The 16,710-nt window shown below is 36.1% G+C and overlaps 3 protein-coding genes, 1 long non-coding RNA gene and 1 other non-coding gene across 9 annotated transcripts; 2 read left to right on the forward strand and 3 right to left on the reverse strand.

Moving 5' to 3' along the window:
• Window positions 1–5,523: 5,523 nt before the first annotated feature.
• On the reverse strand, window positions 5,524–7,051 carry LOC106394995. Of its 2 annotated transcripts, none has more exons than XR_007320396.1 (3): window positions 6,597–7,051; window positions 5,893–6,535; window positions 5,524–5,809 (listed from the first exon to the last, which is right to left on the reverse strand). It is a non-coding gene; the product is annotated as an uncharacterized LOC106394995 (long non-coding RNA). The 2 variants fall into 2 exon arrangements; XR_007320395.1 differs by having other exon boundaries at window positions 5,893–6,497; window positions 6,597–7,046.
• A 280-nt stretch (window positions 7,052–7,331) lies between these two features.
• On the forward strand, window positions 7,332–9,489 carry LOC106386373 (exocyst complex component EXO70H1-like). The gene has a single exon (XM_013826224.3). The coding sequence runs from the start codon at window positions 7,517–7,519 to the stop codon at window positions 9,380–9,382; it is 1,866 nt and encodes a 621-aa protein (XP_013681678.2). The 5' UTR covers window positions 7,332–7,516; the 3' UTR covers window positions 9,383–9,489.
• A 1,266-nt stretch (window positions 9,490–10,755) lies between these two features.
• On the reverse strand, window positions 10,756–11,675 carry LOC106417036 (18.1 kDa class I heat shock protein-like). The gene has a single exon (XM_013857904.3). The coding sequence runs from the start codon at window positions 11,396–11,398 to the stop codon at window positions 10,940–10,942; it is 459 nt and encodes a 152-aa protein (XP_013713358.2). The 5' UTR covers window positions 11,399–11,675; the 3' UTR covers window positions 10,756–10,939.
• Window positions 11,676–12,349: 674 nt separating this feature from the next.
• Window positions 12,350–16,659, reverse strand: LOC106385420 (probable NOT transcription complex subunit VIP2). Of its 4 annotated transcripts, none has more exons than XM_022712461.2 (13): window positions 16,453–16,659; window positions 15,941–16,021; window positions 15,724–15,835; window positions 15,472–15,650; window positions 15,013–15,379; window positions 14,237–14,422; window positions 14,022–14,120; window positions 13,764–13,852; window positions 13,204–13,683; window positions 13,076–13,128; window positions 12,937–12,978; window positions 12,704–12,842; window positions 12,350–12,606 (listed from the first exon to the last, which is right to left on the reverse strand). In XM_022712461.2, the coding sequence occupies exons 2-13, from the start codon at window positions 15,953–15,955 to the stop codon at window positions 12,547–12,549; spliced, it is 1,821 nt and encodes a 606-aa protein (XP_022568182.2). In that variant the 5' UTR covers window positions 15,956–16,021; window positions 16,453–16,659; the 3' UTR covers window positions 12,350–12,546. The 4 variants fall into 4 exon arrangements, with proteins under 4 accessions (XP_022568182.2, XP_013680800.2, XP_013680793.2 ...); XM_013825346.3 differs by having other exon boundaries at window positions 13,764–13,862; window positions 13,993–14,120; XM_013825339.3 differs by having other exon boundaries at window positions 13,764–13,862; window positions 13,993–14,120; window positions 16,408–16,659.
• Window positions 15,727–15,807, forward strand: LOC125589643. The gene has a single exon (XR_007325815.1). It is a non-coding gene; the product is annotated as a small nucleolar RNA snoR35 (small nucleolar RNA).
• Window positions 16,660–16,710: the final 51 nt, after the last annotated feature.

Consider the following 16,710-nt stretch of genomic DNA (forward strand, 5'->3'; position numbering starts at 1 on the left):
TTATCTTGTAGTCAATAACTGTCTACAACATTCATGGGTCTAACCAAATAACCTGTTGAACTTATACTCCACCAAAGACCACTTGTTTTTAGAGACATCTTCAAATGATTTACCGTTAGTTCACTACTAACGTTAGCAAAATAATTGATATTCATAGTTTATCAGATGTTGGCTCTGTTAGACTGAGTCCATGACCTGAAATAATGATCTGCTATCTTAAGGTTTTGATATGAATGCTGTATGTGGATCTTCTCTCTTTTAAGCAGGTCTGAATCGGCATTGGTGGAAAAATGACATGTTGATGGATCCTACCCTAAACCACTTGTTTCATTTTCATATCATCTTTCCAAGAGCCATTTACTCCTATCTTGACTGATTCTTGGCATGCATCATACGGTATACATATTTTCAACCATAAACCTACTTTTACTGTATGTGGATATTGTCTCTTTTAAGCAGGTCTGTTTTTTGTCTTTAATAATGAATAATGATAACATATATAATATTATTTAAGAAAAGTCCGTGATGTATATATATATATATATATATATATCAGTTATGTTCTCCAACTACTTATAAATAACAGTTTGAATTACTCTTCGCGATTATATATACAGTATGCACTATGGACACATCCCACATGTATATAAATAACACATACATGTAGCCAGCCGTGTAGGTGTTTTATACATGTAGGTAAAACCGTCCTTATATACACCCTGTTTGACTTTGATTTAGCAATTGTGAGTTGAACGAACTACGCATCACGCAAAGTGTTGCTTATTGAAACTTTCCTTTAGTATTTTGGGTATTTGAGGCCAAAATACATAATTTTTTATATGAAAGCGTTTCAATTAATCAAATATCTGTGAATCTGTGATGTGATATAAATTATTTTCGAACATTTACTCTGGAACACGGTGTGAAGTATGGACCTTTCTTTCTTTTCGAAGCCGCCTTATGTTTTACGAATTAATAACTTCATCAAGTAAACGTCTTAGGTCGTCTTGTTATAGTGTTTTTGTTATATTTTCAGTTATGGTCAAATAAGATAATTCGACTGCAAACATTTTATTATTGATTTTCGGTTCGTGGATAAAAAAATCAACAGGATATTTGGATAGAGACTCGAAAACAAACGCTAGACCTGATTTCCATCCCAAAATAAAAATTTGTATAATTTTATATTTGATTCGCTTACAACTTATATATAATTGTAGTTGCAATAATATTTTGAGAATATTATGTTTTATTATATTAAATATATGACAACGTATTCTTTTCACTAACCTAATATACATTTTTAGAAAAGGTTAGGACCCTTGCATAAAGCAGAATCAATCCTATTAAAATAAAATGTTTATAAAAATGTGCTTAGAGCATCTCCAAAAGAAACTCTATAACTTCAAATATAGAGTTTTTTGCTCTCCAAAAAGGAACTTTTGAAGAGTGAAACTCCAAATATAGAGTTTCACTTTTCAAAACTTCAAATTTGAAGTTTCATCTTTTTATTTGCATTTTGGTCCTTACAATTATACATCATATTTATAATTCTTAAATATTTTTTTTGTTTATTGTTTTAATCCTTAAAACTTTTATATCTCATAAATATTTCAAATTTGTTATATAAACTTAAGTTTTACACATGAAATTAAATTAAAAAAATTAAAACAAGATTTATAATATTTTAAAACTAGAATTAAACAACAAGAATATTACAAAAAACCATAATAAAAACTTATTAAAAAGACACATGAAGACATAATTATTACTCAAATTTAAATATTATAACAAGACTAATAGTCTGGTAAATTTGCTCCGGAACCTCCAAAATCTCCAAAATATTGTTCAACAAATTTTGTGTAACCGAAGATGATTGTTGTTGTTGCTCTTGACGCATTTTTCGTATGATTCTTTCTTGTTCAGATCGAATGTATTCACGAATATTAACGTCATCGATAGAAGCTAAGTTTTTTAGCAATATTTTATTTTCCTCTTTTATTTCTTTAAAAGCTAACTTTTTTGCTTCATTTTGCAGTCGTAATTCAATCTTCTCATGACCTTTTTCCCTGCTTGTTGTACTTTCGTTTAAAAGATCAAGGATTTTTTTCGTTTGATGATATCAAACTATCAGCAGACATATTATGAGGATATCCGGTTTCAACAATTTTTGGCTCGTAATCTACAAATAAAAAATAAAGAGAATCATTTCTTACTTCGAAATAGTTGATCATATATGGGAGCATTATGGAAATAATTTTATGCAATAATGTAATATTTGCTTGCAGTTTAATATTTAATTATGTACTTTTATTTATAATTTTATATTTTAGTGTAAGATTTTTTTTTAATTAATATTTCTGTAATATTTATATATATGTATTAGTTATTTATAGAAGTTTTATGAATTTACATCAACTATGACAAACATAAGGATCATAGTGTAAAATATAAATAATTTTGAAGTTAGGTTTGAAGTTTTACTTTTGGAGAAGAACACATTGAAACTTCAAATATAAAGTTTTGGAAACTTCAAAATACAGTTCCTTTTTGGAGATGCTCTTAGGTCGAGCGGGACAAACTTTTGTATGTGTTTTTCGTAAGGTCAAAGTCTTCTTACATTATTATCATCGGACAAAATAAAAACTAAGTGGTCTTTTTTGTTTAGAAAGCAAGTCGGTCGGCTTTAGAGTGTATATTCCAAATCACTAGGGGCCATGGAGAATGACCAGACGTACATTTTAAAATGCATGGGGGCTTTGGCTTTATCCCTCGTCGGTAAGAGCAATTCCATCGGTATAGTCTATGGATCTTTTTCATTTATGTGGCGGCATGACGCAAATTAACATACAACAGGGAAACTTCCTCACACATCTCCGTTTGCCAAAATAGTGGATAAATCATCTAACTAACTAACATATTGACTATTGTATTGTACAGTAGAAAGCTAATTAACAGTTACAAACATACTTGTTTAATTTTCGTTATATCTGTTTACAGGGAAAAATGGCATGCAAATAAATGTAAACTGTCAAAGCGTAATAAAAGTATCAATTTATAACAGACGGACCAATGAATGTAATACAATTCGCATCACATAGGATCATCGTATTTAGTGAAATGTTATTTTATCGGAAAAAAATATAAGATAGAAAAATTCCCAAAAAATATATTTTTTAAAGTTTTTGTCGTAAAATAACAATGAATAAAATGATCAAAATAAGTTATTTTTACCATATGGTTAAATAATCTAATTTAGATTTAGTGATTAGAATTAAATATGTGAGATCTTGGGGATATGATTTTAAAATTTTAAAAAAAATTAAAAACTAAAAATTTTAAAATAAAAAAAAGTTATTTTTATCATTTTTTTATTGAGATTAATTTTTGTGATAAAAACTCAAAAAATGTAATTGAGAGAATTGTCTTTTATAATTTTTAGGTTGAAGTTCAAACTGGTAGCCCAAAACAACTGTTTGGCACAGTTGGTAAATAAAGTTATTAACATAAAATTCATCTCACGAATTCATAAAATTACATGCATTCGTATTTGCAACATTTCTTTGGTGCATGAAACTATTAGAAAATTACAACTAATAGTAACTAGTATATATATATACTAGGGCCAGCCCGCCCTACGGGCGGGATGATAATTTGAAAATAATTTAAATAGTTAGATTAAATATTTAATACACTGGACTCTAATATGTATTATACTAATGTTGCTTTGTTTAGGTTTCTTGATATTTAATAGTTACGTTACAGGCATTTTTAAGTAGGCAAATATATTGTTGGATCAATTTCTTTTTGGTTTTGTTATGTTCGTCTCAGTTTAGTAATATTTTATTGACTAAGCAATCATGGAGTTTTATATAATTTTAGCGCCATGTACTCCTTCTGCCTTCGTGACAAAAAAAAAAAAAAGTACTCCTTCTGCCTAATAGTGTATTTATACGTATGTTTTTTTAAAAGCAATTTGCTTATTTTTCTATTTGTTGCGATTTTTTTATCCATACTATTTAAGAATGTAAAGCTAAAAAGAAATGTAAGTTTTAACGGTAAAAAGTGAAACATGCAACTCATCGTAAAGGAGAATTGTGAGTATGAATTTTAATCATGAAAGGACCGTAATGGAAAGCAAAAGTCATGTAGGAGAATAATCACACACACTGATCATGGGGAGGAGGACGGCGGTGTTGTTTCATAACAAAACATGCAAATTTCTTCATTTGTCTATAAAGAAAAAAATTGTCGGCATCTATCATGGTGTTTACGGCAGCCTCTTCGTGGCATGATTATTAACATATTTTGTGTGTATTGTTACTTGTGGACCAGGTCGTATTCATTAAAAGATCACCTTATTTCCTCCAACACTTGTCTATTTCAGCCATGTTAGTGCTCCGGTTACGACAATTCACTTATCTCAGTTATGACTACGCGCAGATTTTTTTATCAAAAATGTTTAGAATGATGTAATTAGAATTTCAGTTCTAACAATTAGAAAGATAATAGAAAATATGAACTATTATACTTTGTTAATTACAGAATAATTTTGTAATTTCTAACAAAAAATAAATATTACTGTTATGTTTTACACCCAAACGTTCGAAAGTGTTTTTCATAATATAGTTGCAGAATCATTTAAACTGTTAGTTTTTTTTTGAATAATGTTAGCTTTTTTAGTTATAATAATATTTTATTATTCAGATTAGGATTAAAATGTTAGTTTTTATTATTTCGTGTTCTATATCATTTTTAGTTCAGAGCTTTTTGTTGAACTTCAATAAAAATTTCACTTTTTCGCCCTTTTACATATATACGAACCTTTTTTGTTTAAAATATTTATTTGAGAGACATGGACGTTGGCATTTAAAAAACAATTATGAAACATAAATGAATATTTGGAGGGAAAGGACTTTAGAATTACAATTAGAGACTCTAGGCATGTAAGATAAGGCTTCGGGTTTACATGTCCACTGGTTTGTGAAAGGACTCCCATACAATTAATTGATGGAATTTAAGGTTATTCATGATAGATTTTATTATTTTTATTTAACTAAATATAAAACTGGAAATTTTGAAAGTGAAACCCTTTGCTTTGCAAGACGAACAATGGTGGAAAAATAAGATTAGTTAAAGAAGATTTCAAACAAATCTACAAAATTGGATGGACTGAAAATGAACCAATGATATACATCTCTCACACATAACTCCAGTTGCTTCTCATTTGCCTTCTCACAGTCAATCTCCTCATGTATGATAGAATCACTGTTGTAATGCATGCTGCTGTGTAAAATAATGCATCGGTATATGTTACATGGGGTTCGGTGTTGTTCATTTTAGGAGTAAGCATTTTACAAAGTTAATTGTCTTTGGTTTTTATAGTTTGTATTGAAACTTCACTTTAATTTACAAATAATAAAAATTATAGAAATAGTTCCGGTGATATAAAAGTTGTTCTTTTGTAGCTCAGTTATATAACTTAGAAAAAAGCATGAACAAAGGGTAACTAAAAAGGCAAAATTCATGAACAAACTGTAAATGATTTAAGAGAAGCATTTATAATAACTATATACTAAAAAACCTTTTTGTTTGAGAAGACAAAGCATCTAAAAGTAAACCTAAAGAGAACATGTCAAAGACTCACCACACCAAATAAAAGCAAAACGCACAGGAAACATAGAAACAAAACAGCTAAAATGATTAAAAAGGTTTCAGAGCTTTGTCCAACCGTGTAAGACGACCATGATTGCTTTCTCTATTCCCTCAAAAGACATTCACCGTTTTCACTCAGATTTGGTCGATTTATCTGAAATAAACATGAGCATAAAAATGGGATTAAAGGATGTAGATAAGGTTGAGGCTTGTGGATAAAGCTTTAAGACGTCTTACCAGTAATCCTTGAAAGACGAAAAAGATTTGTCACTGTTCATTGAACCCTTAGCTGAAGCTATGAGAAGTCTGTGAGCTCTTGGAGACATTAAACTCAGCTTCCCATTTGATCCAGGAGGAAGAGTGACGCCTTGTAATTCCGTTCTTCTCAGGCTTCTCTTGACCAAACCTCGGATACCCTTGTCCTCTTACTCTTGCCTTTGCAGATGCAGTTGCAATAAGTTTGAACCAGACTGTTAAAGGACGCATCTGATAAGAAGATACATGAGGTATGCAACGAATATAATCATCACCAAATTTTCAATTTCAAGCAAAGCTTAGAACTTTATAAAAGGAAACCAAATTTTCTGTTACACATGAACAAACCTAAAGCTAGGACATTAACAAACCTAAGAATCAGACAAATCATGTCTAAAAAGACATGACATGTTAATAGAAGCGTTTGATGATAGTTGATTTAACATGTTCTTGGCCTCAACAGGATGCTCTTCATCAATGTGATAACACAGCTCGAAATTGTCAAACACATCTGCGCAAAGGGCATATAAACTCTTTCACCAAATTATCTTCTAGCGAGATCCTCGACCATCGACTTCCATACAAATCTGCCTCCAAAATTAGCGGATCAATCTCATGCCAAAGCCTGAGACCGTATGAAGAAGATGAGAAATCGTGAGGATGTTTCTCAAGAGATGAAACCATACCTTTTTATAGATGGAGATTCACCGCCTCGAAGAGAGATAAGGATCATTGAATGATTGTAGTGTGGCGAAAGAGTTAAGAACTCATTAATGGGGATGAATCATGCTACTGTAACGGCTCGGGGGTGATGAATCGCAAACGACATGAAACGAAATCGACGCATAGATTACTCGCAAAGACTTGTCTCAGTCCATGTTTCCAAACCTCCATTGTTGGCAGAGCTTGAAGAACAGGACAAACCCTAGAAAGAATGGCGGCTTCTCGAAAGTAAAGCAAAGGTGAAAACGACTTTGGGCCAAATTTTGTAAGTTTTCAACCCAACAACACAATGAATATAAGCCTAATGTTCAAAGCCCAATTAAATCCAGAATAAATGAAGTGTTGCGTTTTGTGCAGACATGACACGTGTTGCAACGCCAGAGCTTGATTTTCTTAGGTGGATGCTGACGTGGACCCCCTGGGAGAGAAGGAAACTGTATTTTATATATAAAGATGTTGCCATTTTTTTGATCAAATATATTTGTTGCCATAAAACTACAGTTAATAACCTAGAATCTAAATCGCATTTAAAATAGAAACGGTAACTTAAGAAAAAATCACAGCTGCAGATGAACAAGGCAACTTTGGTCCGAAGTCTGACTTTAAACAATGTCATGTCGTATGTGACAACCGCGTTTGACTAATGAACATTTCTCCTCCACACAACTACACATTCACATACATATACGCTAGGATATCTATATAAATAGTATTTTAACATATTTTATATACATATTCCTCTTTATATATACCTCTACTGCTTTACTTGGATTACAAACAACAAACCAGAAGTTTATTTTTCTGTTGAGTAACAGAAAAACAAAAGTATACTCTTCACACGAATACAGAGAGGCTTCGAAACGAAATAAACAGAGTTTCAAGAATGGGGAAACAACTGTTCCGATCATCTCCTCCACCGGAGAAACAGCCAGCTCACCAATCGCTCGCCGAGACAGCTGTACAGGAGTGTACGAGCAGCATCAACACCGTCATATCCAAATGGACCTCCTCCTCCTCCAACGAGTTCCTCTTTTCCACCAACAGTCGCCACGAAGCAGAGGAGTTCGTTGAAGCCGTAAAACATTTGCAAAGCACCATGCACCGTTTGGTTTCCGTCAACGCGTCCTCGGATAAGCTCGTGTACGCTCATAATCTGATGCAGTCCGCGATGAAGCTTCTCGAGTCCGAGTTTCGCCGCGTGTTGAACGCGAACCGGGACTATCTCGACCCCGAAAGCGTCTCGGTACGGTCCTCTTACAGATCGTCAAGATTCAGCACTTCCACCACGACTAGCGTCTCCGACTCCGAAGACGAAATCTACCACGACGAAAACGGAGACGATCATAGATTCTCCGGCCAAGACTCAGACGCCATGGACGATCTAAAAACCATAGCGGACTGTATGATCTCCACGGGATACGCCAAGGAATGCGTAACGGTCTACAAAACCGTGAGAAAATCAATAGTGGAGGAGACGCTACACAACTTAGCCGTGGAGAGACTCACTCTCCATCAGGTTCAGAAGATGGACTGGGAGACTCTCGAGTCCAAGATCAGGTCGTGGCTTCGAGCCGCGAAGTTAGCAGTTCGGTCCCTCTTTTTCGGCGAGAGGCTTCTCGCCGACCATGTCTTCTCCTCTTCTATTAACATAGTCGAGTCCTCCTTCACGGACATCACGCAAGAAGGAGCTTTAACGCTCTTCGCCTTCCCGGAAAACGCCGCGAAGATCAAGAAACTCTCGCCGGAGAAGATGTTCCGGTTTCTTGATATGTACGAAACGCTCGCGAGTCTCTACGTCGAGATCGAAACCATCTTCTACTTCGACTCGGCCGCAGCCGTCAGGTCTCAGGTGATCAGCTCGTTAACGAGACTGGGCGACGCCGCCAGGACGATGATGACGGCGTTCGAGACGGCGATTCAGAAGGACACGTCTAGAACGCCGGTCATCGGCGGCGGCGTTCATCCACTCACACGTTACGTCATGAACTACCTCTCGTTCCTCGTCGATTACAGCGAGTCTATCGCTGTAATCTTCGAGAACTGGCAGCCGACCTTGCTGCCGTCCTCTTGCGGCGGAGAGGAGGATGCTTATCCGGAGGAGCTCTACTCCTCTCCGGTGTCCGTGCGAATCGCGTGGGTGATTCTTCTCACTCTTTGCAAGATCGACGGTAAAGCTCAGCCGTATAAAGACGTGGCTCTGTCTTACCTCTTCCTCGCTAATAATCTCCAATACGTCGTCGTAAAGGTTCGAACGTCTAACGTGAAGCTCCTCCTCGGGGAGGATTGGGTGGTGAGGCACGAGGGGAAGGTGAAGCAGTACGCGGATAAGTTCGAGAAGCTCGCGTGGGGGAAAGTGCTGACGTCGTTACCGGAATATCCGGCGGAGGAGATCACACCGGAGGAGGCTAAGGAGTTGTTAGTCAGGTTCGACGACGAGTTCGAGGCGTCGTACCGGAAGCAAATATCGTGGGTCATACCCGACCCAAAACTTAGGGACTGGATCAAAGTCTCGTTGAGTCATAAACTGATGCTGGTTTGTACCGAGTTATACGAGATAAACCGGTTCGGTTCGGGAGGAGATGGGTTTAATGTCAGATATACCTCTGAAGATATAGGAAATTACTTGTCGGATCTTTACTTTGGAAGCAGAGGTTCCGGGTCAGGGAGTGTCTCGACAAAAGGTTCCGGGTCTGGAACCGGAACCGGTTCGTCGAGTACCGGTAAATCTCGAGGAGGACGTAGTCATTGAATGAGAATCATGCATGATCCTATCGTTTTCTTCTTTTTTTGTACATATATGCTAAATTAATATTGACTGAATTCTCCATTCTATCATTTAGTAATCCTTTTTTTTTTTGGAATTTTGTGTTAATAAACGACAAAATAAAATACGATGATTATATCCGACGCTTGGAGATTTAATAAGAACAAAGACGAGTTATAAGTAGCTATCACTCATCACTAATTGCTAGTTGTAATTTGGAATTGTGTTTCCAGTCTTGACTAATTGTGATTTGGTGGTTTATATAACTCCAAGTTGGTCAATACGAGTTCACATGGTTATTACAAGTAGAAGAATATAAAATACGAATTCAATGACACATTGCTTACCGAATAAGCACGGAGCCTTGCATTAAATTTGTAAGTTGTTAACGAGACAGAGAGGTTGAGAACGATCACGAATCTTATCATATTACTCATTTAATGTTTCTTGTTAGGTGACTTTGGGAACGCGACCTCACGTTGTAATTTTATACTATTTCTTTTGCAATTGTACATATGTCTAAACTAAATTCTGATCGATAGAAATGTCATTCCCAAGAATAATTATATCTGATAATATTTAGTTTACATGAAAAGAAATTAAACATCCCATTCTTTTTTTGCTAGTGAATCTGTGTAAATCATCCCTGCTCATGGAGATATGGATCACATTCACTCTTAAAATTATTATGAAAAAATGAAAAGTTTCTATCTCTAAAGCAAAACTGCCTAAAAGATCGAATTTATAATCATATTCACTAAATTTTAGCAGTCAGTCTCGATTTGGATTGCAAAGATTTTAATTTCTCTCATACGTAATATAGCCAGAACAATCTTTCCATATCGGCATGTAAAGCCGAGAAACTTATGTTGAAACATACGTAATAAAGCCGAATGATTCATCTCCTAATTAGTCATTAAGACTTAAGAGATAAAGATGACGATTAGTATAACTAGATAATGACAATCCCCTGGGGACTAGGACTCTACAATGATAACAATACACACAAGCTTTACATTCTATTTCAGTAATCGAAAAGGGTTTCTCAATAAATTCGTTTGGAGGATCATCAAAATTCTTAATCTCTTTAAAGTTTGATTTCCTTCAACATTTTTTTTTTTGCTTTCCTCCAACATGTTGCAGAATAGTATTTGATTAGAGATGTGATTTTTACTTTTCAAATCTACCAAATAGTTAATGTGGAAAATGTACAATTTTAGTTTCACAAGAACTTTTTTTTCTAAAATGAAAATTCATGTTTTATGTGTCATGTCGAAAATAATATCTGTTTCGTTTCTTTTTTGTTAACACTTAATTAAGCGTTCGTCTTGATTGTTTCTTTTGATTTTTTTGAGAGATTAGCTTGAAATATAGTATGCTTATAAAAGAAACAACAGTCTTACATTCGTTTATTTATTACAATAGTCTTACAATATTCATGATTTAGAAAAAAAAACAAAAGACCACACAAACTTTTTAAAGCAAACACACGTTTTATTCCACACACCAAATCCTCAAATGTCCATCTTCATCGTTTGTGACTCAGCCTGAGATATCAATAGACTTGACTTCAGGCTTCTTCTCAGGCGCCTTTGGTACCGTAACCGTAAGCACACCATTCTCCATTGTCGCCTTCACTTCTTCCATCTTCGCATTCTCAGGCAACTTAAACCTCCTCATAAACTTCCCACTTGCTCTCTCCACACGGTGCCACTTGTCGTTCTTCTCTTCGTTCTCCTTGCTCCTCTCTCCACTTATTTGCAGTATGTTCTTGTCTTCAACCTCAACCTTCACTTCCTCTTTCTTCAGCCCCGGCAAGTCCGCTTTGAACACGTGTGCCTCCGGCGTCTCCTTCCAGTCCACTCTTGCGTTTGTGAATGCTGCCATGTCACGAGCCGAGGAAGGCGTTAAGAGTCCTTCAAATGGATCCCATGCATCTAGCGAGAACGGATCAAAAGCGTTTGATCTGCGTCCTCCGAAAAGGCTTGGAACTAGAGACATTGTTGTTTCTCGAGTGACTTAATGAACTTTGATTCTTGATTTTTCTTGTTGCTTTGATCTGATTTTTGAGATCTGATAAGGGGCTCATATATATAAGGTAGGGAATGATGAAGAGAGAACGTTCTTCGAGTTTCTTGAATTAGAAAGTGCACCTTTTCTAAAACCTTCGTTTATGGTCTAGAGCCCAAAGTGTGACAACTGACAAGATTTTTCTTGGCATTTCAAGAAGTTTCGGTTGTTGAAACAAGACGACGTGCATTCCTAAGCTGAACAGTTAAACGACGTGCCGTTTTTTGCCTAGTGAAGATTGCCCTCTTTGATAAAGGCCCATCTTGCTTAAGACAATAATTAAGAAAGTTTATATATAGCCCAAAATCTAGCTCTTGTATAGTTACGACACAAATACATCAAGACCGACCCTAGTTAAGTAATAGATAAGAAAAATTCTTCTTTACATTCTTTCCGTATTACTACACAACAATAAGTCAGAACATTATAACTTGTAAGCTCTAGTAACTTAGCTAACCTATAACCTTTGCTTTTAAATGGCTACATTATTCATCGTTTGAAACTATGGTGTGTGTATAAGTTATAGATAACCTTTGCATTATCATATGTTTTCCTGTTGAATAAGTCGAGCAAAAATATTGGCACTAACTCTGTTCCATGTTGCCGCAATATTTAAAGAGGAAACTGTATGTCATATATTATGCTAACCAAATATATCTCAGAAAAAAACAAAGTTCAATCACCAAAGAAGTCGGTATTTTGTTTTAGACATGACTTATGGATTCATATAGTTCTTAGCATACTTGACACCAAAAATTGAATACACAATATATCACAGCTCAGCCACGTTTTGGTTTACACAAACGCCAATATATTTGATTCGGTTATTGCGACCAAATATCATGTTATTTACTCGGTTCTTGTCATGCCTGGTCACCAGAATGTCTAAAATATCATTTATTAAAAACATTAAAGAAAAAAAATTTAACTTTAGTTACCTTTTATGGCAGAAATTTGAGGTTAAATTTTGAAAACTCTGACGATTGTTTGGTTACTTAACAATGGAGCTTGCATGCAGTAAAAGAGAGAAAAGGCTTTACATTGTAAAGATGCTAATAATTGAACAAACCTACTCGAAGTCAATGCTGCAGCAAGCTTGGTCTCTTCTCAATGTGCTCGTACTGGACAACACAATGTTCCTGCAAATAAACCATCCCCAAAGACACACAACTTAGTACACTGGACACTCAAAAGTACCAATAAATAGATATATTCCTGCAACAATCATTGATTTACCTTTCTGACTATTTTGAAGGAGTTTGGATCTAGGCACTCGTATGTTCCTCTTTCATATAGGGCTGTTCTGACCATAGGCTCCCCAACTCTGAAGAACCATAACTTATGTTCCTTATGGTAAAACCAACCCCTTTCGTAACTGCAAAAATATCAAACAAACTCAAAATCATTAGCGCAAAGAGAGCTGAGTAAACAAACAAAGAAAGATTATGAAGGAGATAAAAAAAACATACAGTTCATCTGCTGCGTATAGTTGTGCTTCATCTTTTGGCATACTGGAAAAATAATTAGACAAAAGTTGATTTGTTAAATTTGACAAGCATGATTCAAGATTTGGGAAATTAGATATTAAATGGTCATTTCTTAACATACCTGTAAAATGTGTAGAACAATAACTCAAAGGAGAACCTTTTGAAACTTGCTCGCTGCAACAAATAGAAGTTATAATTGTTAGCCAAATCGAGTGTAAGAACTACTCACAAGATCAAGAGGGCACTTACAGTTAAAGGCGGAGGTGGTGTGGCGTAGTAACAGCTTGGCACTGTGAACTCGACCTCGGTCTTTGCCGGTTCATTAGTCCAAGGGGAAGCAAATGTCTTGTAGAGTTTTCCAGTTGAATTCAAATCCAATCCCAGCGTCGTTAAGTCGATGCCAAGAGCAAGGGATGTTAAATCAGGTTTGGTCCCGTTTAGTACGTCTAACAAGCCAAGCAAGCAGAAAGGATCAGCCTCCGACTTTATCTCAGAATCTCTAAATTGGTTGATCGATGACATTTGTTGCACAGGGAACTGTGATTGATTTTGTTGCTGCTGATACTGCTGAATAAGCTGATCATAACCGGTACCGGAAACTGAATTGGGCGAGTTTAGAGGTCTCAAGCCAAGACCTTGTAGCCCACCAGATGAAGTATGTTGTGGCTGTTGCTGTGTACGATGTGATGGATATGTTCCCCCCACGTTGAAACCACCAGATCTAGGTATCTGCCAATTTGCAATATCCAAACATAAACTACCCGATCACGGTAAAACATTTTATTAGTTTCGAAACAGTTAAAACTTACAGAAAAGTTTTGAGAGTGCATCATTGACATAGCATTGTCATGGAGCTGTTCTTTCTGATGCAAATCCATCGGGTAATCAGAACTACCACCTGCAAAAATCTACTACGCTTGTGAATGGTCCAGCAGGTTTAGCTTATGGCATTCAGAAACAAATATGTCTGGGAACGTTTTTATAATCTTTCTGATGCAATACGCTATAATATGAAGGCAGAAAAATAAATGTATGAACCTCCAATGAAGACGATAATAAACCAGCACCTTTATATCCAGGGAGAGCTGGAAAGTCTTCATTTTGGATGCTGAACTCCTGGTGTTGTTGGACAATTGGGCCTCCTAAACCTTGTTTCCTCAAAGAGCCTAGAAAAGCCACCACAAGAGTATGAGGGAACAAAACATGAAATGGGAATATGTTTTCAAATACTTCTTTTATATCAAGTATACGAATTTCAATAGATGTTTTATAGATTGACTACCCAGTTGTCCTTGAGAGCCACTAGCAGAACCAGGACGACTTGTCAGCTGGGGGAAATCGTTATTGATGTCAAAAAGAGAACTGTCGTTAGAGTGATCACTGAGCATCATATTATTAACATGGTTCTGCGAGAGTTGGCCACCACCAGCATGGTAGGAGTTTCCCAGCATAGACATGACCTGAGATCCTGTACAATAAAATTTTGCAATCAGATTTGAACTGCTATATCTACATACAGCACTTGATAGCTTATTGCATGTTTACGCAAATAAGATTGTATAAGTGCAAAGTAAACAAGCTCGTCTTACAAACTACATACAATCAAATTTTAACTGCTATATCTACGTACAGCACTTGCTAGCTTATAGCATGTATACGAAAACAAGATTGTAAAGTGTAAAGTCAATAAGCTAATCTCACAAACTCCACACAATCACAGAGTATGTAAGCTGAAAACAAAGTCTGCTTCCTACTCACAAGAGTCTGGAAAAGTATAGTCCATGGTAGCAAACTAAGTTCAATTCTGATATAATAATAACTACTTAATTTAAGTTGCTACTTTGCAAATTTCTTTCTTTACATACTATAAAAAGCACTTCCTAGTTACTATACCAACGACCTATTATTAAAAGTATAAATGTGTCCTCCATAGATCCACGGAGCGGAATTTAAACTGTGTTCCATGACAATGACATAACAACAAGATACACAAGGCGCATGTATCTCAACTTAGAAACAAAACAACCCCAAAGACCGTAATGGATAAATCATATATACCTTGAGGAAGTCCTCCACCCAGCATTCGGTTCTGTCCTTGAACATTTAATCCTGATCCGCTATTAGCTGCCATATTCAGCCGCGAAGAAAGACCAGGCATAGACAATCCACCAGAGCTAAGAGTCCTCCCCAAGTTAACTCCACCAACCATGTTCCCCATCGCGGTAGTTATTCTCGGACCCGCGTTCCCCAACAGATGTCCAATATTCGAAACACTATTCCTACTACTGAGCCCAGCAGATGTGGAGAGAATCCCAGGAATAGAACCACCAACTCCATTTGCGTTACTACTATATCCAGGGTTGCCGACATTAATACCTCCTCTATTCGGTATTCCAGAATGTCCATGTGAGTTACCATGAGACAGCTAAAGACAATCATCGCATAATATAAGATATAGATTCAAGACCAAGAGGAGTTTGTTTTTTTTTTTCCACATAATGTCAAACCAACAAGCACCTGAGCGAGGGCAACAGGTAGGTTATTTGAAGAAAATCTTCCGCTAGAAAAACTCCCGTTAGCTTGCTGTACACCGGGAGATGGAAGACTATTCATACTTGAGTTTCTTGATGAAAGTGTGCCTTGCATGTTCCTTACATTATAGCTACCATGAAGATTATGAAGTCCCTGAAGACTTCCTGAAACGAAAGAAAAAAGGTGAAGCTACGTAAGTTCATAACAAAGCATTTCCAAGATGATTATCACACTCACCAGCAGCATGATGAAAACCGGGAGACGGTGAACCAGGTTGTCCAGTATAGGAAGAAGCGAAAGATCTGCCTGAACCATCTTGTAAATTTGAAGCTGAACCATTGAGAGATGACTGCAAAAGCAAGAACACATAATTAAGCAAATGATATCCTTAAAGACACTTAAGGTGTAAATATATTTAGATGATTAGGGAGGAGGGGGGAGGAGGAGGGTATACATGAAGGTTTGACATTGCAGGAGCTGACAATTGACGCGAGACAAAGTACAATTCGGTGAAAAGACTCGAACCGCCTACAATCTGAGAAGGAATATACACGAATTAATAGCATGATAAGGAGAAGTTCAACAATAAAACATACACTAACACATGAAACAACACTCAACCTAAATCATAATAGCTACGTTGCAGCATATAACTAGAACATTGGCTATATACACGAATACAAACACATCAACGGGGAGATTTATGAATCAGCAGGAGGCATGAAATAAACTAACAAACTTGAAGAGGAACCAATCAAAGTCAATCAACGCAAAAGCGTAATTCAGCGGCAGGCAGTAATCAATAACAGAGTGAGAATACACCCAGGCCCTGAATTCAACTAACGCGATGTGATTTCAATAGTAGCGAAATTGAACTACGAAAAACCCCTAGAATCGCGAGTTCTCTCAGCTCACACTCACAGTGCGAAGAAGGAATAGGAGGATAGCCCTGCCGAATTGGTAAACCTTGGGGGTAGATCAAGATATGATTTGAGAGAATCGGAAGGAGATTGATGTTTGGTGTAGATTCGTTTGATTGGGGGAAAAGGCGGGGCGGAGATTTTAGATTTTTTCTTTTGGTGTTGAGAGATTTGTGCCCTAAATCGAAAACGGATTATAGGAAGGAGGAGACGGAGCCTTATTAGATTTAGAAAATGGTACCAGAAGATAAAATAATATATTTTTCTGGTCTGAATGATTGGACAGTCGGATGTCATGAAGGGT

Source organism: Brassica napus, chromosome A2 (assembly GCF_020379485.1).
Source record: "Brassica napus cultivar Da-Ae chromosome A2, Da-Ae, whole genome shotgun sequence".
Classification (NCBI taxonomy): Eukaryota; Viridiplantae; Streptophyta; class Magnoliopsida; order Brassicales; family Brassicaceae; genus Brassica; species Brassica napus.